The sequence below is a fragment of the Petaurus breviceps genome, unplaced genomic scaffold, assembly GCF_028583685.1.
Source record: "Petaurus breviceps papuanus isolate PSGF00001 unplaced genomic scaffold, PetGlider_PUasm1.0 91133, whole genome shotgun sequence".
NCBI classification, from domain to species: Eukaryota; Metazoa; Chordata; class Mammalia; order Diprotodontia; family Petauridae; genus Petaurus; species Petaurus breviceps.
Genome location: NW_027187419.1, coordinates 75,780,546 through 75,801,541, shown reverse-complemented (window position 1 = coordinate 75,801,541; position 20,996 = coordinate 75,780,546). Strand labels below are relative to the sequence as shown.

Sequence of the window (20,996 nt, the reverse complement as noted above, 5' to 3'; positions counted from 1 at the left end):
ACTGATACCCCCAAATTCCTTAGTGACTCCCTTGAGACATTTAGTTTCTCTTATCTATTTAGAATGTAATTGAATACAGACAATACTTAGATTCCAGTTTTGCTATACATTATATGTAAAAAAATGCTTAAAGTTTTAAAAAATGTGAAATAGCTTTTCTTTAACATTAGAGTTTAAAGTCAGCATAGGGAAAAGTGTTTTTTCTAGCTTAGTCAGAATTGGGGATGGCAAGAGTGGAGCTAAGTAGTATGTTTTACCAATGAATAGAAGATCATACATAACCTCAGTGTGTTAGAGGAAGCTTCAGGACTGTTCCTACAATGGCCTAACAATCCCATAAGCAGCCTAGATAGTAAAATAAATGGATTCTGTTAAATGAGTGGTAATCATTATACTTTTTATTATATAATCCAGCAGACCGTGTTACTCAGTGACTGTTAATCTTCACCTTCCTTTACCTTGATATCAAATGATTGCACGTGTATAAATTATATCATCCCTCCTTCTGAGAGGTTTATAGCTTCTCCCAGTTCTGGGTGTTCATTTATCTCACTTTGTTTTGTTCCCTCCTTTTCTTATATGGTTTTGGTGTTTGTTTATAGACATATTATTTGAATTTCTCTCTTTCTCTTGCTTCTAAATGTTCACTCTTTATTGCATGGCCTGCTGCATGGAAAAACTTTTATTATGGCCCTAAGACAGTTTTGTATTAGCCACAATTCCCTTGATTTTCTGTGTTCTTTTGCATCTAGTTTCAGTTTACCCACCTAGAATCTCTAGAATCTTCTTTATGGTACTTAGCAATATTTTCTAGATTATAGTAACTTGATGTTTTTGTGGAGTGCTATTGCTGCCTACTTTGGGAGAATAATTGGATAGTCTTTTCCTACAGTACTTTTCTGAAATAAACTTCCATCCATAATTTATTTTTCCTGTACCATTGCAGTGTGGCTATGATACCTAACAACAGAAAGTCCCATTAAAATTGGCCTTACTAAGTTTCAGTTACCCTGAAGCAGTCCATTGTAGGTTTAAGTGACTTTTAGGGTTAGCACCACTTCCATTCCTCATAGACACAGTAAAGCAAAATGTGTTAGAAACTGGTGAAAGACATTTTATAAAACAATCACTCCCCTGCCCTTACCACTTTATGTACCTCTGTAACATAAAATTGAAAGTTCTTACTAGAAAAGTCTAAGTCAGGTGATTAAAAAAAATCCCTAACATGCTTTTTGGGGAACCATTCTTAATATGGCTGTTTGAGTTAAACTTCTGAATATTTAAATGTATGTGTTTTAAAAAAAATTTTCCAGAAGTTGGGTTACTTACAGCTAAAACTTTCAATAATTATTTAATTTGGAACAATTTACTTTGCTCATATATCAACAAGATGAGAAGCACTGAACTAGATACCATTTTTTATTCTTAACTTCATTTTAATTGTTTCTAGCTGACTTAGAGAAGGATTCAGTCATTTGCAATATTTTGCTTTCTTACAAGTATAAAAATCCATTTTGTTTTGTGTGGTAGTGACCTTATTAGGAGAGTTTAAATTATATTGAATAAAATTGTCTTTAAAATAGATATTTAATCTGAGAAAGTTGGTAGTTATTGACAAAAGGGAAGCCGTCATTGTTCCTAGAAAATGTTTGCCCTCTTGGAAATGGTCATCCTCTGTTGCTGGGCAACACAAGTCTTCTCTTGCTCAGCAAATAAAACCTACTTGCTCTTTGTTCATACTGCATTTGAGTGACTTCATGGCAGAGGCTATTTCTGTGTGCATATATCCAGAAAGTCTAATCAGTATTATATTGGTTATTTCAGTTTTCTTGCTAATTCCTTTTTCTTGTTTTTATAGCACAGTCATTTCTGGGAGTTTTGAAGAGGGGAATTTTTCTCACTCTACCTTTGGACTGAGTTCTCCCTCATAGCAGAGATAATTGTGCAAAAATACTCAAAACAATGCCAGCATCTGACTGTATAAAATATCCCCCTCTATGGTGAGGAAGGAGGTATGTTTGATTATCTGTTTTTGAGACCACCATTGGTTGGTTTTTCAGTCATTCAGAGTCTGGCTTCCCTTTTAAATACTCTTTTTCATTTCCATTATCGTATTCATTTATGTTGTTCTTTTGATTCTGCTTATTGCTTATTTCACTCTGTATCCATTCAGAGAAGTCCTTCCACATGTTTCTGAATTTCTCATAGTTGTAATTTATTATTACACAGCAATACGCCTTTGTATAACTATAGTTTTTCTCAGCCACTCCACAGTCATTAGGCATCTACTGTTATTTGCTATCACAGTGAGTGCTCTTATGAATATAGCATTTGGTATCTCTTAGACTTTTATTTCTATCTTTGATGTCACTAGGCATATATGCTCAGTAATGGGATTAATGTGTCAGGTGGGATTAGTGTGTCAGAGAGTGTGATGATGATTTGGTCACTTTTATTGAATAATTCCAATTTGATGTCCAGAATAGTTGTAACAATTTACAGCTCCTTAGGAGTAGACTTTCTTAAGGGTACGATTCCTTAAAAAAAAAAAAGCAGTATACCTTTGTACAGAAACTGTGTGAGCACTTTTCCAAACTTTTTTTTCCTGGTTGGGGTGGGTGGATGATTCTCAGATTTCATCTGTCTGGTGAAATCATGTGCCAGACTTGAACTCAGATCATCCTTGCTAAGAGGTAAGCCTTGTATTCACTACTTCATGATACTTCTCACGACATAGTAAATGATGTGACAAAAAATATGCTGAATATAAGTTTACTTTTTTTGATCATATACAGCTTACTCTTTATGAATATCATTTGTTATACTGTATACAAACATTGGTGTTCAGGTTTATTCTTTTTTATTCTTTTTAATGGCCTTAGACTGCTCTGCTTTTTTGAGGTTTTGCATCTTAAAAAAAAAGAGCAAAACTTTTCTGTTTCTTTGCTTCCATCAGTTTTCACTTCCACGTTTCTTCCCCCCTTCCCCCTGTACACTCTTTCCATTGGCAAGCTTGTTAGCATTATGTGTAAAAATAAGAGCTAGTAGTCCTGAGTGGTTACCTAAGGGCAAAGTAATTAACTTTGTGAAAGCTATTTTGACTGTTGATGAGCCTTTCTACTTCTTCCATTCTTTCTTCAATGTATTCTAGATAAATTAAGTATTGTTGTAGTTTGGTTTTCTGCAATTAGATTTTTATTGTGATGTGTGATTCTTTAATGTTTTAGAATCAATATCATACTGCCTAGTTCTTTCTTCATTAAAAATGAAGTATTATAACATGGGGGAGAGGACGGGCTATTTTTCTTCTTATTAGGTCAGGATCCATGGTAATAAATAAGAAGACCATAGGATGAATCATGGAAGAATAGATGTAGAACTTGAAGGGACCTTAGAGATCAACTAGTCTTGGTGTTCTTACCAGAGTTCTGTACATTTTGGTAACTTCATTTTAATGTCATGGTTTTCTTTGTAATCTTATGGATTTTATTTTATGCATATAAAAACATTCTTCCTAGAAGGGGTTCATAAGGTTCACCAGACTGCCAAAGGGACTCATGACACCAAAAAAAAAGGTTAAGAACCCCAAGACTACCCCAGCCTTATTTTATAGAAGTGGAATATGATATCAAGAGGTTACAGACTTCCCTAAGTTCAGCATTTCAGTGAAAGCCAGAATTTCAATCTAAGTCCTTCTTTGCACCATGCTACCCCATTGTTTTAGGTTTCAGTATTAAGAGGACTTGATTTAATCTTTTTCTTCAAAAATAGGCATTCTTATTGTTTAATAGAACCTTAATAATTTTACAATTCAGATTTATGTGTTTAAATGCTAATATATTTCAATTTTAGAAAGTACTTATTTTGTACTTTTTGAAACGGTAGTTTATTTTTTTTAATTTCCTCAGTAAATTTGAAACTATATTAGAAAATTGACTGAATTGCAAATTTTGCTTACTAATTTAACTTGAAATTGAAAAGGTGTCTAGTTATTTGATGAGGAGAGAAGTGGCTGGTGGGAAGGTGTTTTGAAATATTTCTAATTCCTCAGGTTAGTTGAAGTATAAAATATTTAAACCATTTGATGTGATGAAGACATTTGAGTGTTTTAGATGTAACCTTTGAATGACTAAGTAACAGTTTTTAAAAATAAACTCTGCATCTTCCATCTTTAAACTTTTATAATTACATTAACTTTTAAACAAAAATTAGATTTTCCATCAGGTCAATGTGACAATCTTAAAATATTTCATTATGTAATTTAACTCTGTTTTCCCCTTCTATTTGTTATATTTGCAAATTACAAAATGTATATATATATGTAAACTTTCCTATATTTTTACTTCTAGAATGATTTCTCACATTAAAGTGAATTTGTCAGAAGGAAGGAATCATTTTTATATCTACAGTGGAAGCTGTTGGATTACCCAGTACTTCATTAGTCTCTGATAAAATGGCTTTTTACCATTTCTCCAAATAATAGAATCTCAGGCATGGAAAGAAGGTCTGAGATGTCATAGGGTTATAGGACTTTAGAATAAAAAATGAGACTAAATGTCATTTAACCAGCATGATATAGTAGAAGGAACACTGCATTTGAAGTCAGAGATCATAGGTTCAATCCCAATTTTGCCACTATCTGTGTGACCTTAGATAATTTCTCTTCTTTGAGACTCTGTTTTGTCATCTTCAAAATGGGAGAGTTGAATTTGATGATTTGATTTCTGCCTCCAAATGTATTATTCTATGAATTCAAACTGGATTAGTAGTTTTCTTCTTTTTTTTTTTTTAATACTCACTTTATTTTAATTCAAGAAAAAAGAAGAAATTTTCCTCTTACATAGGGGCCACAACCATACTGAGGGTTTTTTTATTTGCAGGAGGGAAGGCAGGGCATTTATGCTTAAGTGACTTGCCCAAGGTCACATGGCTAGTAAGTGTTAAGTGTCTGAGGCCGCATTTGAACTCAGGTCCTCCTGCTCTCTATTTGCTGGACCACATAGCCACCCGATTAGTAGTCTTCTTAATGGCAATTAGTGCATTTGAAGATTCCCAGTAATGGGAACTTAATTCCCCAGCAAGGAGCCCACAGAAAGTTTTTCCTCATAGTGATCTTGGATTGCCAGTTAACATATTTCATAGTTTTCCCCATGGAACCAAATAAAGCAGGTCTAATCTTTCTTGAGTATATTTACAAATAGATACCATGTTCTTCCTAAGTCTTTTTTTCATTGTACTAAACATTCTCACCTACTTGAGCTGAACTGGCACAAATTCAAATTACCTTATCATTTCATGCTTCTGAACAACTTTCATTTTTTTATTATACTTCCAGTAATGTGGGAGAATTGAATACAATTAATACAGATGTGATCCAACTAGGGAAAAGTGCTGGGGGTTTTTGACCTCAGTCATTCTGGACAGTTTTGTTATTTTTGTTCAGTCATGTCTGACACTTTGTGATCCCAAGGACCATACATAGCACACCAGGCCCTTATATCCTTCACTATCTTCCCAAGTTTGTTCAAGCTCATGTTTGTTGCTTCTATAACACTATCCCTCTCATCTGCTTGTTCCCTTTTTTTATGCCTTGAATCTTTCCCAACATCAAGGACTTTGCCAATCAGTCTTGTCTTCTCATTATGTGGCCAAAGTATTTAAACTTCAGCTTTAATATTTGACCTTCCAATGAATAGTCTGAATTTTTAATCTGTCGTTCTAGAAGATACCTTTCTGTTTAAGCAGCCTCAAATTCAGTTAAACTTTTGTTGCATGTCAAACTGCTGACTCACAATAAGTTTGTAGTACACTAAAATCCTCAGATCTAACACAAATTATACTCTAAGCCACATGTCCCTTGTCCTATACTTAAAATTAAGTATTTTATTCCCTTTCATTTTAGATTCAATCTTTCCTTCTAGTATTATTGGGAACTTTTTGGATCCTGATTCTTTCATCTACTTATTAACAATCCTCCCAGCTTTATATATTCTGTAAACTTGATAAGTTTGCTGTCTTTACTGGTTTACTCAGGTTACTAATAAAAATGTTAATCAATGAAGGACCAAGGACAGAAAAGTCAGTAGCACTAGGTAAAGACCTTTTTACAGGTTGATGTTGAAATTGATCACTATTCTGGGTTTGGTCGCTTAATTCTAAACTCATCTCAATTATTATCCAGTTTAAAACCTCCATCTTTTCTACTGCAGCAAATTTTATCACATGTCTTGCTGAAAACTAGATATTTGATATCAGTGGTATTTTATTGATCTATCAGCCTGGTGTTCTGTTTTGTTTTTTTTTTAAAGGGAAACAAAATTGGAATGGCATGATTTGTTCTCTATGTATATGTATGTGCATGTTTATTTAATGTATTTTGCTTTGATACAACAGATGCTTTTTTAATAGAAACAGACTGTCTCCCAAGTTTATTCCCTGAAAACAGTTAAGTAAACCTACCTAATAACATGGTTAGGCCAGATAGTACATACTGCTTTTGTAGTTTACCAGTTATTAACAAAAAGGAAATGTTTTAACTTGTAAATATTGTCTGTTGTATTTGACCTGAATTTTATTTATATGACTTGTTTTTGCTGGACTAAACATTATACTATAATAAATATTACTCACTATGCTCAATTTTTATGAGAAAATGAAAGAACACTGGTTGTAAACCATATCTAGTATAAGTGTTTGATTCTATAAACAATGGAATCACAATCCTTCCCTCCAGTTCCCCCTCTCATCCTCCACCTTACCACAAAAAGGAAAAAAAACTGAAATCTGAAGATTTTGTAATGGCCAACAAAGGGAGATCTCACTTTTTGGTGAGCTCAACAACTGCACTTGCAAGTATTTTAAATTCAAGAGGAAATGTGAATATTATGATTAAGAAACTTTTCTTTTATACCACAGGGTCACATTCAACACATATATTTTACCCTGTCTCATATGTTTATAGGAAGATACTGCATCCCCTTTGTAAGTGTTCTGAAAGATAATTCCCTTCACATTTCAAAACTTCTTGTCAGGAATGGAAGTTAAGTGACCATAGATGACAGATGCACTAGAGAATCTATCTTCTTTCCTGTTTTGCAAATTGGGATAACACCTCCACTCCTGGGGTTTACTTTGGTTTCCCACAGTTTGATAGCTCAGCAAGAGTTCTTAATCCCCAGAATTTATCTGGAGTTGGTGAGTAAGTGCTTTGACCTCCCTTGATTAACTTGAATCTAAATTTCTTGTCAGTCATTTTTGTTCTTTATTTCTAAGAAATATCATTCTTGGTAGAGGAAAAAAAAATCAAATATGAATTGTACAAATCAACCTTTTTGCTATCTCATCTACTCCACCAGCATTGTTCCTTTCTCTTCTTTGATCTTCCTCTTTCCCATAACTAAAAATATACTTTTTGTTGCCCTTAATATTCCTGGCATTTCTCAGTTTATTCTGGGCTTCAGTGTACCTAATACTGTTAAAGGACTTTAACTTTTGTATTCATACTGTTACTTGCTCTTAATTCCATCTTTTGTAAGTATCATTACAGATCTGAGTGGGTTCTTTGAGTTTCTTATTTAGCTTGAGTAAGTTTTATGTGACTTTATTTTCAGTCTCACCACTAGATATTTATAGAAGATTGTCCATGCCTTTTATTTTTATGTTCAGGGTGTCCCCAAAATTCTTAGTTTGGTTAAAGCTTAAAACTGCACTAAAACTTTTGAGACACCTATTGTATGAGTGCAACCTAGCTAATTTGAACCTTTGTTGAATTTGGTTTTACCAATTCAGCTGTTAAGGAGGAAAAAAAAAGATAAATACACTAAAATAATAAAAAGATAAAGTACACTAAAAAAAGATAGATATACTGTGAAAGAAAATAAGCTCTTATAGGAATTTATTTAGAAAAAACATTCTTGAGGATCAGTACCTTTAGTTTTAGTCAGAAAGAGCTATGTCTATACCAGTTTTCTTTAATATTTAACCCTTCTACATATATAATATTTTACATTGATGTATTCTTTATTCAGTCATGCATTTACTATAATGTCATAAATTTAGAACTAGAGGAGAACTTGGAGATCATAGCATCAAACACCTGTATTCTACAGATCATTTGTCGATTGTATACCGAGCAAGTAGAAGAGGCAGGATTTTAACCCATGTCTTCATTCCAAAATCAAACACCCTTTCTATACTACACCATGCCTAACATTTATTAAGCATTCCTTTGTGGAACGATGACACTGAGGTACATTGTAAGATCTTAAGGTGTCTAAGAATAAATTATGTTCAGTAGACTACTGAGGCCAGCAGGTTACTAATGCATTAAAAAAGGTAAGATTTGAAGCAGCAAATAGAGTTCTTTTTTTTTTTTTGCTTAACTCAACTTATTAGAAAAGTCAGTTAAATTGAGTATCCCATTCCCTAAGTGTTCCAGCTACTTGAATTTGTATAGTACTAACTTCAGAATTCCATTATTGAATCATTAATATCTTTGAGCCTTAAGACATTAAATGAAAACTATCTTTATTATTTTTTTACAAAAATGATTATTAAATATAAAAACCTATATATGTGTATCTGTACATATAAATATATACATGTCTATATTAAAATGTATCTTAAGATCTGCAGTTTCATCGGTATAGGTACTTCCTTTGATATCATAGATTGTAGTATTTTAATAGGTTCTTAAGATCCTGTGGCCAAAAAGAGTCATCTCCTGGTGACCACTTAAATTTTTCATAACTTAATTAGGCTGGCCTTCAGATAATAGGCAATTCTATTGTTAGTGGCCCATACTCAAAGCCTTTCTAGCTTAGTAGGATAGGAATTGGTGTTTCTTGCAAAGCCTTCATGCCACAGTGAGGTATCAGTGTAGGAGTTCAGTGGAGTGTGTATTTTTAAATATTAAAAAAAACTAAATATTGATTTTTAAGAATCCATTTTGATTGAGAATAATATGTATTGGTAAAAAGGCTGAATCCATTCACTTCCATAAAACAATTTAGGAGGTCCAGTTTAATGGTTAGTAAAATTGAAACATTTAAAAAGTGCTTACTGTGTGCCAGACTAGATGAAAAAATTCTGTAAATATTTGATAGTCACAAAAGGTACTTTTGAAATCATCTAGTCCAACTCCCTAATTTTTCTGGTAGGAAACTGATGTTCAGAGAAGTGCAGTGATTTTTCCTACACTCCAGCAGCCAAAGGAAGGGCTGATGCTCAGGTCTTAGATTCCTAGTCTGTGGGGTCTTTTCACTAAACCACCATCAATTGTTTGTGTTTAAATAGCCACTTTCAAAGAAATTAAATAAACTGGGTGATTACCTTCCAGTACTCTAAACTTTAACTCTTATAATTGTATTTATGAGTGCTGTCAGAAGTTTTTTATTTGTTTCTTTGTTTTTTGTTTAACAAAAATTCAGTCCAGACCCTTGGCTGAATAACACAAATTCTGAATGAGTAATATAATTCCTAAATTAGTAGATGATCACACAATTAAAAAGTACAACAAACTTAACCATTAGCAAAGTCAAGTAATTGAATCAAATATTACAAAAATTCTTACCAAAGCAATAATCTTTTTAACCATGCTGAAATGTTAGTGGCATCACATTGAAAGATTTAAGAACAATGACATGTTTAGGGCTTTAAGCAGTTTTAGTGAGTTGAGTTTTTTTGATTTGTTTTTGTTGTTTTTAAGCTAGGGTTTGTTATAGAAAGAGAAATTTTATTTGGAACCATATTTTACTATGAGTTATAACTTTCAAAGGCTATTAAAAATTAATTTTGAAATACAGAGAAGCGTATAGAAAATACATATCATGGTCAGTTTGTTCTCAGAAAAATTTTTTTTTTCTTTACAATTGATAGAGTATATTTTTACCAGTGTTTTAATGGATGGGCTCAGATTCTTATTAAATCTGTATTTTAAACATAATGGACCCTGGAGAGGTGCCTCATAGGTTTTGACAAAGTGCTTCTTTATAATGTTTTAATTTTTCAAAGTAACTTACTGTTTGTTCAAGGTTCTCTGTATTCAGTAATAAAAAAGTATAATGAAATGTTGTGACTTATACCTACCAAACTCTTGGAAATTCAAAGTTTAACTCTCTAGGAGGTCTCTTAATACAGTAGCCTTCTGTGCATGTGAGACCAGGTGATGGGAGATACGTGTGGTGAATGTCCCTATCACTAGGCAATGTGACATGCTATAAGAGGATTGTTTCTTAATTACAGTATTTACATTTTTTTCCTGAATTTAAAATATTCTTAAGTGGGCATTCAGTTGTTCAGCTCACCAGAAAGTGAAGTTTCCTTTTGTCAGACTTTTATAAAGTCTTCAGATTTTATTGGATTGGTTCGGGTTTTTTTTTAGTAACTATTATTCTGGTATTTGTGGAAAGTCAAACTTTTATGCCAAATATATTGTGCAAACTAATGTTCTTTATAATTTTTTTCCCCAAACATTATGAATAGTGAACAGCATTTGCTGTAATATATATCTACTTACCTGGACTAACCTTCTGGCCTGACATTCATTAAATTATGGTATTGTTTAGTACACACAAAACTATTTACTTACCTGGAGACTTCAGAGATATCATATGCAATATATTTTCTGGTGTTAGATGACACACGCATTAGTGTTAACTGATGTGATACTTTTTATATTCACTACCTTTTAACACTAGGAAAAAGTAGTGTATTTTTTTTTCTGACATTGAAATTGTGTAAAAACTGTGTGATAGTAATACTATATCCTTTAATGCCTTAGAACCTTGGTTTTTTTTTAGGGCTTTTCTCCCCCTTACTATAAGTGTTTGATAGCATTGTACATAATGCGTCATATGTATAGTTTCAATTTATTCAGATTAACTGTTGTATTTCTTTCTCCTTCTGTACTTGTAATGATGTTTTGAAATTTAAAATTAGGATGAATAGAAATTACTCAATATTATGGAATGTCTCCATGCTGTTTTTGATGAGTGAGAAATATACCTTTTCTTAAACTATTGCTTCATTATATATACTTTGGTATTCTTAAAGTGCTTTCTCTTTTCTTGTAGAAAAGGCCACAAATGAATATAACACCATTGAAGACTGGGGACTTATTATGGATATATGTGACAAAGTTGGAAGTACTCCTAATGGGTAAGATGATTGTTCATAGTTGACTGTGTCTGAATCCTTTCCCTCCACTGTGTAGCATGTCTCTTTGCAACCTGTTACTAATAAATGTAAGGAAAAGTAGAGCCTATGGAGGACTGGGGTGTGAGGAGCGGGGCAGAGGTGAAAGTAACAAGTAGGAGCTTAGAGCAAGTGGGAAAGAGCTGAGCTTGCAGGTTTGTTCCTTTAGCTCCCCTTTTGAAGGGTGGAGGAAACTTGCAGACAATTGAAAACACCTTTGGAATTCATTGTCTAAATATGGAACAATTTTAACAAAGGGTAGAACTCATTATTTGGGGAATGTATACTTAAAGCTAGACATTTCTAGTAGCCTTCCACCAAGTTAATTGGATGTTAGCAAGTAAATATTAGACATGGTGTTGGAGACCAGTCACTGACTGATCATACTTACTACTTGGATAAAATTTTTATTATGCATGATTTTCTACCTCAAAATCAACTGTTCTGGGGGAGGAAAAAACAACCACCAGATAATGTTTTCATCTCAGATTCCTTATGTTTCTCTGTTTTGACTAGATCTCACCATCTACCCACAAGTGTTCTACTTACTTGATCAAAAACTGACAGTTCTTTCTGACTAAAGCTTCCTGTCATTCCATCTCTTCCTATGTATGCTCTCCTTATTCTTTTTTTTCTTTTGGTTTTAGAAAAAAATCCATTAGGTCATTTGATAGGGAGAGAGCTGGAAAGAAAATAAGACTCCTGGGGCGGCTAGGCGGTGCAATGAATAGAGCACCAGCCCTGGGGTCAGGAGGACTTGAGTTTAAATCCAGCCTCAGACACTTAACACAAAACTAGCCATGTGACCTTGGGCAAGTCACTTAACCCCAATTGCCCTACCTTGCCCTCTCCAAAAAGCAAAAAAAAAAAAAAAGAAAGAAAGAAAATAAGACTCCCTTCCAGAGTCTTTGTGAGGTTCCATTATATGGAGTTCAGATAAGGGCTTAAGGACATTTGCCTGGTAGGCAGTAGGTAGTCTCCAGGAGAAGGGCAGTTTGAGAGTTTTGTGAACAGGTAAATCAGTCTCATCTGGGGAACCCAAAACACAAGCTTTGGGTGGATTCACAGTAAGACCTGAACCAACCCCAAACAAGCACTGGGTGAGATCTAAGTATTCCTTACAGCTCAGGCTTCCTTGGAGCATCTTTGAGGTTAGCCTGACCTTCTCAGTCAGCTTTTGGGTTAGATAGTTTTCTAGCCACTTAAAACTAGGCTCAGTAATCTTAATAAAGGATTAATATTTTCTCCACAATCCCTTCTTTTGGGTTTTAAGTTCCAACATTCTCATGCTAGTGAAAACATCATTACAGAGGTTATGATTTCAAAGGGAGTTCATTAAAATAACTTGCATCCTTCTTACTATGTATTTTTTCTAGAACCTGGTAGACTTCCTTTAAGGAGGGGCAGTGACTGGATTAGTGACAGACTTCTCCCAACATTTGAGTTTCAGGGACTGTAAATCCAGAGGACTTAAACTTACCTTAGGAAACAAGCACATTGTGGACATGTGTGTTTCCTTCAGTGTCATAAAAGTCAAACAAATGTGATTAAGCAGAGTCATAATCTTACACGTCCTTTAAGGAGATAAACCTTGTTAAACAGACTCTATAGGTAAACGTAAGTCAGGTTACAGATTAAACTATGTTTAGAAGGTTCACCATGAACTGAGAAGTGAGATTTACATGTCACCAAAGTAATCAAGAAAACTATGATAAGGGAGATCTTCCTGTACACAGTTAGCTAGGGGAATAACTAAATCATTTTGGGCAGCTCAAACTTCCCTTTGGCTTCGACCTGAATTAAACAGTTAGCATTTTCCAAAAGTCAGTTTGGTCAGGTGAGAGCCCTCCTTATTCTTTACCTTCATCATGACCTCTAGTCCCTCTTCTCCTTAGTACTTTCTCAGGTTGTTACCCCTGCTCTCATTTCACTTTCCTCTTTCCTTCCCAGTCACCCCCAGTTCACCTTCACACTATCCTCTACTCTCAGATTCCTCATTGCTGTATTCTTTTGCTGTTTATCACTTGCTGGACCTCTTAAATAGATCGCGTTGGGAACCTGTGGCCTTGAGGCACATGTGGCCTTCTAGGTCCTTGGGTGTGGCCTTTTGACTGAGTCCAAGTTTTAAAGAACAGATCCTTTTATTAAGAGGATTTTTTCTGTGAAATTTGGATTCAGTCAAAGGGCTGAGGACCTAGAGGGCCATTTGTGGCCTAGAGGCTGCAGGTTCCCCACTCCTACCTTAGATTATTCTTCCCTCCACTCTTCCTCATCTGCCCCCTTTACTTCTGAACATGCTGTTGAATGGAGCTGGAGGTAGTCACATAACTTTTCTGACTGGGCCTTCCCTGCAGCTAGGCAATCCTTTTATTCATACCTAATTAAATCCCCACAATAGCTTTTCTTAACTTTATTTTTTTCACCTCAAGCTTCCTGTTTCTCCATCTTCCCTATTCTATCAGCTGTAAGCTGGACATTGCCTCTTGCTTTACTGAGAAAACAGAGGCCAGCACTGAATTTCCTCTTCCTTATAATTAATCTTAAAACCTCTTGATATTATTCCTCATTATCCTTATCGTTATCCCTCACTCTCTCCTCTAGTCTCTGATAAGGAAAGGGCTGTTCTTCATGAACCATTAATCTAATCTTTTACCCTCTTGTCATCTCTAGCAGATTGCTCTCTCATTCATCCTCCAATCCTTTCTCTAATCTTCAACTTTTCTCAGTCAGCTATTTTCTTTCATATACTTAGGTTTCACATCCTTAAAAAACTTGATTTGACCCTACTATCCCCTCCATTAGGATATTGTCTTAGAGCTATACCTTTCCTTTTCTCAGCCACACTCCAAGAAAAAAACTGCTTATACTCATTGCTTCTTTTATTCTTCAGCTTTCTGCAGTTTGGCTTCTGACTTCATCACTTACCTGAAACTGCTTTTACCAAAATTACCAGTGATCTCAATATTTCCATATTTGATGGTCTTTTCTCAGTCTTCTTCCTTCTTGACTACTCTACTGCATGTGACACTGTTAGTTATCCATCTCTTTCTTGTTCTGCTCTTTTTGAGGTTTTGATTTTTTACATTGTTTATTCCTTCTTAGTCTTATTTGTTGCTCGTGATTCATGACATCCCTCCTTAGTGTGGGTATTCCCCAAGGCTCTGTCTTGGGTGCTTTCTCTCTCTATTATTTCTTTTGGTAGACCCATCGACTGAGTTTAATTTATCACCTTTATGTAGGTGACTTAACATCTGTATATTCAGCGTTAGTCTCTTTCCTGAGGTCCCCTGGCACCAATTACCTATCTGTTGGACATTTCAAACTATATGTTCTGGTGATTTCACAAATGCATCATGTTCAAAACAGAACTCATTATCTTTTCCTCCAAAACCTCCTGTTTTTCCAGAGGGCTTTTTCTAGTAAGGGCATCACTGTGCTTCTGTACTTCCAGTTTTCAAACCCTGGTGTTGCCTTCGATTTCCCACTATTAACCCACATATCCTATCATTTGTTTGTAACATCTGTGACATCTGACCCTTTCTTTGCTCATACAGCTATCATCTTACATCAGGTGCTTATCAACTCTTGCCTAGAATATTGTAGTGGCCTCCTGATTGCTCTCCCTGACTACAGTCTCTCCACACTGTAGTCCAATTTCCATATAGCTGTTAAAATGATTTTCCTTAATTGTAAGTCAGATTGTGTCATTCTCTAATCAATAAACTGCAGTTTAACTTTTAGAGCCCTTTGCAACCTGACTCCAACCTATCTTTCTAGCCTTATTATATATGATTCCCTTTCTAGTACTCTGTAGTTAAACCAAACTGGCATTCTTTTTGTTCCTTGCATGTGGCATATTATCTCTGTCCCTGGGCTGTGTACTTCCCAAACTGCATACCTTCAATGTAATGTCTCTTAATCTCTGTTTCATAGAATTCCTCTTATCCTTCAAACAGCAGCTCAGACACTATCTTCTACCAAAGCATTTCCCTATTCCTCCAATTGCTAGCACAGTGGATAGAGTGCTGGGCCTGGGGTCAAGAAGACCTGAATTCGGGGTGGCTAGGAATCACAGTGAATAGAGCACTGGCCCTGTGTGACCTTGGGCAAGTCACTTAACCCCAATTGCCCTGCCTTCCCCCTTCCAAAAAGCAAAAAAAAAAATTTATAAAGAAGACCTGAATTCAAATGTGACTGTAGCTACTTACTAGCTGTGTGACCCTGGGCAAGTCACTTAACCTTTGCCTCAGTTTCCTTATCTGTAAAATGGGCATAAAAATAGCATTTACATCCTAAGGTTGTTGTGAGGCTCAAAAGAGCTAATAATAGTACAATTATTTAAAAAAAATAAAAAATACAATTATTATTTACAATTTAATAATTATAAAGTACTTAGCACAGTACCTGGCACATAGTAAGTGCTATATAAATGTTAATTATTATTATCATTATATGTACATATTGTTTTCCAATAGATTGTAAACTCCTGGAAAGAAAGTATTGCCTGGTACGTGGTAGGAACCTAGTAAATGCCTGTTGATCAGTTTGTTGTCTGGCTCTCTCAAAGATAGGATGGATACCCTGGGTTATGCTTAAAATTAGTTTTCTGTTTGTGGCCAAGCTCTCCAATATTACTAACATAAGAGATTAAATAACTAATTAACATACAAGATGCTTAATTTATAAGATTGTAATTATCTAAAATATGTTTTAAAAACTTGATCGAAATTCATAATTCACTTTGCACTGATTGGGTTATGGGAAATGATAGGCATATATATATATATATATATATATACATATATATGCGTTAGCATACTTGTACAGAAATACTGAATTTACTTGATTAAATTTTTTCTCTTTTTTTCTAGAGCAAAGGATTGTCTGAAAGCCATAATGAAAAGGGTAAATCATAAAGTTCCTCATGTTGCTTTACAAGCACTAACTGTAAGTTGAAAATAGCTCATTATTTTATATGAATATTAAAAATACCTTTCTTTAAATTTTAGAAATTAAAATTTATATTTTAAAGTTATATTGTGAATATTGTATTTCTTTTTGACAGCTTCTTGGAGCCTGTGTATCAAATTGTGGAAAAATATTTCATTTAGAAATATGTTCTCGTGATTTTGCAACTGAAGTACGAGGAGTGATAAAAAATAAGGTAATTTTTGAACTAACAGGTCTTAAAGATACTCTAGTAAAATTAATTTCACCCCTCCCCCCCCCAAAAAAAAAAACCCCAACCATTAAATCTCTAACTTGTGCACATTTGGTATATACCATTATTGAGGTGTTAATTTTCATGTGCTATGGAGATTCAGCAAGATGCCCTTTAACATTTAGGTGTAATCATCTATTATTTTCCTGAAATATTTACTATGTCAAAGACTTTGTCTCACAATTTATTTCTGTCGGTGAGTAAAGAGAACAGTTTGTTTCAGTATAGCAAACATTAGTTAAGCACCTATGTGACAGATACTGTGCCAGAGACATACTCACCACAAAGATGAAAAACTTCATAGTCCCTGTTCTGAAGAAACTCACGGTATCATTTGAGGATGAAGCAAATGCAACATATACGCTCATGAATATGATAGAATGTGATGAAGTAAAAGGAGTGCCTAGACACTGCTTTCTAGGAGCATTTGCCAAAGGAGAGGTCATTTTCAATGACTGGTATCAGGAAATGTTTTGAAGAGGACAGAAAGAACTGAAGAGGGAATATGTACCAGACATGAAGAGTGGCCTGCACATACGTGCCAGCCTGGAACTATCAATTGGAGAGTCTGTTTTAATCCTACCTCTCTTATTTAATGGTGGAGAGAAAGTGTTCTGTGGTCATTTTGGGCAAACACCAAAATTTTTCACTCAAATTAATGTAATACAGTCCAGTATCATATATCTTAAGTATTTTTCTTGGGAATGTGAACATAAAGTATAATTACTAAGAGGATTACCATAAAAGATACATATTTCTTGTGATGAAATTTCAAAATCCATGTAATTTTGGAAGATACCATAGCTTTTCTTTTGTAGTTTGATATTTAGCAAAAAGATGTGATATATCAGTCAGCTACCTGAGACTATAGGCTTTCTCACATTTAATATAAAAGACAAGTTTCATACTAAAATGACTGTATATATGGTGCATGCATGCATGCACACACACACTCTCACATATATTATGATTTGTTATCATTTGTAATTTATGTACCCATATACAAGACTACAGAAGGTTTTTTTTTTTCCTTTGTTGTCCTATCATATAAAAGGCTCATCCAAAAGTATGTGAAAAGCTGAAATCTCTGATGGTGGAGTGGTCAGAAGAATTCCAGAAAGATCCACAGTTTAGCCTGATATCTGCAACTATTAAATCCATGAAAGAAGAAGGAATTACTTTTCCTTCAGCAGGATTATCGGTAAATCTAAAATTTAATATAGTGATGTGTAAAATCTGTCTTATGTAAAAGCATAAAAATAACTTAGAGAAATTGGAACAGAATAAAACAAAAACCCTACACTAATATTAATGAATGCCTACTGTATTCCAAGTGCTACTTAATAGTACAGAGAATAAGATAGCTCCTGCTTTTATGGAGTTTATGGTCTAATTGGGAGATGGGGTATAGTCACATGAAAAGATAGCCAGTAACAAATCATTATACAGTAAATGATGAATTAGTGCCACAGATAATATTCAAGTTCAGAAGAATGAGGACACTTCAAACTGGTAACTGAGGAAGTTTTATGAAGAATCTTATTTGGTAAAAGAATGGTGTGAACATTGGCATTATCAGGCACAGCAGGCTGCCACCAGAGTCAGTGGTAAAGGACAGTGTGTATAGTTGAACACTGAGCTGTGTCAAGACTGCAGAGAGAGAAATAAGGACGAGTAATGAACTGGGACAACAGGAGGATAGAAGAGCTTGATGTGTAAGTGTAGAAGGAATGAGGTTAGAGGGAGAGATGAAAGTTCAGGAGGTTATCATCAGAGGAATTTTAGAATTTGGAAGGCATTTGATGTTCACAAAAACATAGTTATAGATGTTATGAGGTATTTCACATGCTTGAATTTTTCAGATCACAGAAGCTTTACCTCATCAAGACTTGAAACTTGTTTATTTTAATCATTTAAGATCAGAATCTTCAAATCAAATAAAAAAATGCATGACTTTTTGTCTTAAAGAGGACATAACTGAATCTTTTTCAAAATAACTCAAAGTCTTCATTATGAACATGAATTATTGTACAATGAGTCCCTAAGAGCTGTTGAAATTATAGGGTTGTTTGCTTTTAGCCAAGTGGCTCCAACCTACTGGTTTTTGCCTCTTGTGCCTGTTTTTTATTCTTTCTCTTTCATTCTAAGACTGTCTACTTTGTCATCAATGGGCCTTTTTCTAGGAGTTCTATAGCCTTTCCTCTCTAGTCTCACCACAGGAATTCATCCTGAATGCTTAGTTTATGCAAAGCACACTAGGTATCAATGGAGACACACTCAAAACAGTATAATACAAAGTCTCTTCCCTCTAGGAAATTACAGCTTGTAAAGGCAGCGATTAGGATTATTATGGACAACTGGGTGGCATAGTAGATAAGAGCACTGAGTTTGGACCAGGAAGACTTATATTCATGAGTTCAAATTCGGCCTTAGACACTAGCTGTGTGACTTTAAACAAGTCAGTTTAACCCAGTTTCCTCATCTGTAAAAGGAACAAGAGAAAGAAATAGTAAAGCATTCCAGTATCTTTTCCAAGAAAACCCAAATGGGACCATAAAGAGTCTGATATGCCTGAAAATGGCTTAAACAATAGCATCATTGATCATGTTTTAGAATTATATTGGAAAATAACTTAGTCATTGTCAAGAACTTCATTTGTAATGAAAAAAATGATCATGAATGACAAACTTAAAAATCAGTGTATGCAAATAATTTATGGATCTTTCATTTTTATTTGAAAAGCACCTCTATTTTGCCCTTGTCTTTATAGACACTTTCAAATGCTGTCAAGAATGGTACATCATCCAACAAAAACAAAGAAGATGAAGATATAGCTAAAGGTAAATTAATAAGAGTGTGTGATTCTTTATTAAAATTTTAGGATTTACTATTTTAAATCCCTATTCAGATGCTTTCTTTCAGAGCAGCATGAATAAGATTTTAGAGTTAGTCAGGAAGAGCTGGGTTAAAATCCTACCTCAGACACCTGATAGTTATGTGATCCTAACCAAGTGACCTAACTTCTCTGTGCCTCATTTTTTTTATGTCTAAAAAGTAAGGGTTGAACTTAGACTTCTAAGGCCTGCTTAATGTCTAAAAATATATCAAGTGGTAGTTAAAATGAAACTGCACATAGACCTAAAAATACAAAAAGATCTCTGAGGCTGAGGAAAGAAATGACTTGGATAAAAAATTAGTCCCATTATACTTGTCAGTAATGTTGGATTTCATTATTTGGTGCAGTACGTTCAGATGGCTTACATTTTGCCTCTTTGTATTCCAGTATACATATTATGTCAATATCTTTGTCTCTTCATTATCTTCCTGATTTTGTCACTATCAACACTTTATTTCTGGGAAAAGTTGATAACGGTCTTCAGCTGCATGAACTCTTTATAGATTTGCACTGTGTAGAAAATTATCCCGACTTATAGTAACACAATTCATCTTGTATTTTTAAAGATGTGGACCTTAGTTGTTAAACACAAGCTAGTAATGATAAAAAAAATTTATTTCCAATGGAATTTTCTAGTAATTCCTCTGTCTGAACGATAGCCTCATTGTTAGTTAGCATGATTTCTCTTAAATATTAAAAGGTCTGTCAAACAACCTATTTTTTATTTTTAGACTTGTGTTGCAAGTTAGTTAATTTCAGAAAGTTAATTGTTGTTTTTTATTTTTAATTTTCCAAACTAGCTATTGAATTATCTTTGCAAGAGCAGAAGCAGCAGCACACAGAAACGAAATCCTTATATCCATCTGCAGAAATTCAGTTGAATAATCATAAGGTTTCTAAAAAAGTCAGAGCCTTGTATGATTTTGAAGCAGTTGAGGACAATGAACTCACCTTTAAAAGTGGTGAAATTATTATTGTTTTGGATGACAGGTATGTTTTAAGTCTTTTTAAGTTTGAATTCTTTGGAAGTTTTTGTAAGGCAGGAAACTTAGGTTTTCAGTTCTCTGGATTTTGATGTAACCTTTTAGCAAATTGCCCCCTCTGTCTTTCAGTTCCCTTCCATAAAGAGAGGCAAAATAAATGTTGTTTCTCTTTTAAAAATAACATCTTTGTTAAACATTTTAGTTGTTGGATGAAAAAGCATGATGTAAATATGAAGTATTTACATAAATACAAAGATATTTACTGCACCGGCTATGTCTATGTTGGGAATTATGCATCCAAAATTACTTGGCAGAAAACTTCAGAAAAAGAAGTTTAGACAGAGAAATTGATTGATACTGGAACAAATTACATTGCTTACTTTTGCTTTTTTGAAGACTAATTTTTGTAGGAGCATGATTTTGTCTCATAACATTAAATAATGGAAAGAAAGTGTAATGTTTTTAGTAATTATTGTAAATGAACTAGCTTGAACGGACTAACCTGATATTTTTTAAAATGGGTAGATGTAAAAGTTATCTATAACGGATTGAGAATCTATTATGTAGAAGATTTTATGTTAGACACTGGCAGATGTAATTATTAAATAATTCTTGCCTTCAGGGGATTTAGTATAATAAGAGAGAACATTGTGTTTGGGGTCAGAACTAGGTTCTGCTAGTTAACTATTCGTGTGACCTTGTT

General features: G+C 34.1%; 1 protein-coding gene across 4 annotated transcripts in view; it reads left to right on the top strand.

Annotated features, from left to right (window-relative positions):
* The window catches only part of STAM2 (signal transducing adaptor molecule 2), a 46,980-nt gene that overhangs the window by 4,783 nt on the left and 21,201 nt on the right, over positions 1-20,996 (top strand). For 3 of the 4 annotated variants that reach the window (XM_069080247.1, XM_069080246.1, XM_069080249.1), the window contains exons 2-7: positions 11,073-11,157; positions 16,065-16,140; positions 16,259-16,357; positions 17,469-17,615; positions 19,185-19,254; positions 20,111-20,300. In XM_069080247.1, the coding sequence (XP_068936348.1) occupies positions 11,073-11,157; positions 16,065-16,140; positions 16,259-16,357; positions 17,469-17,615; positions 19,185-19,254; positions 20,111-20,300 (667 nt within the window). Of the gene's footprint in view, positions 1-1,858; positions 2,013-11,072; positions 11,158-16,064; positions 16,141-16,258; positions 16,358-17,468; positions 17,616-19,184; positions 19,255-20,110; positions 20,301-20,996 lie in introns of all 4 variants that reach the window. The other variant, XM_069080248.1, reaches the window with a different exon arrangement.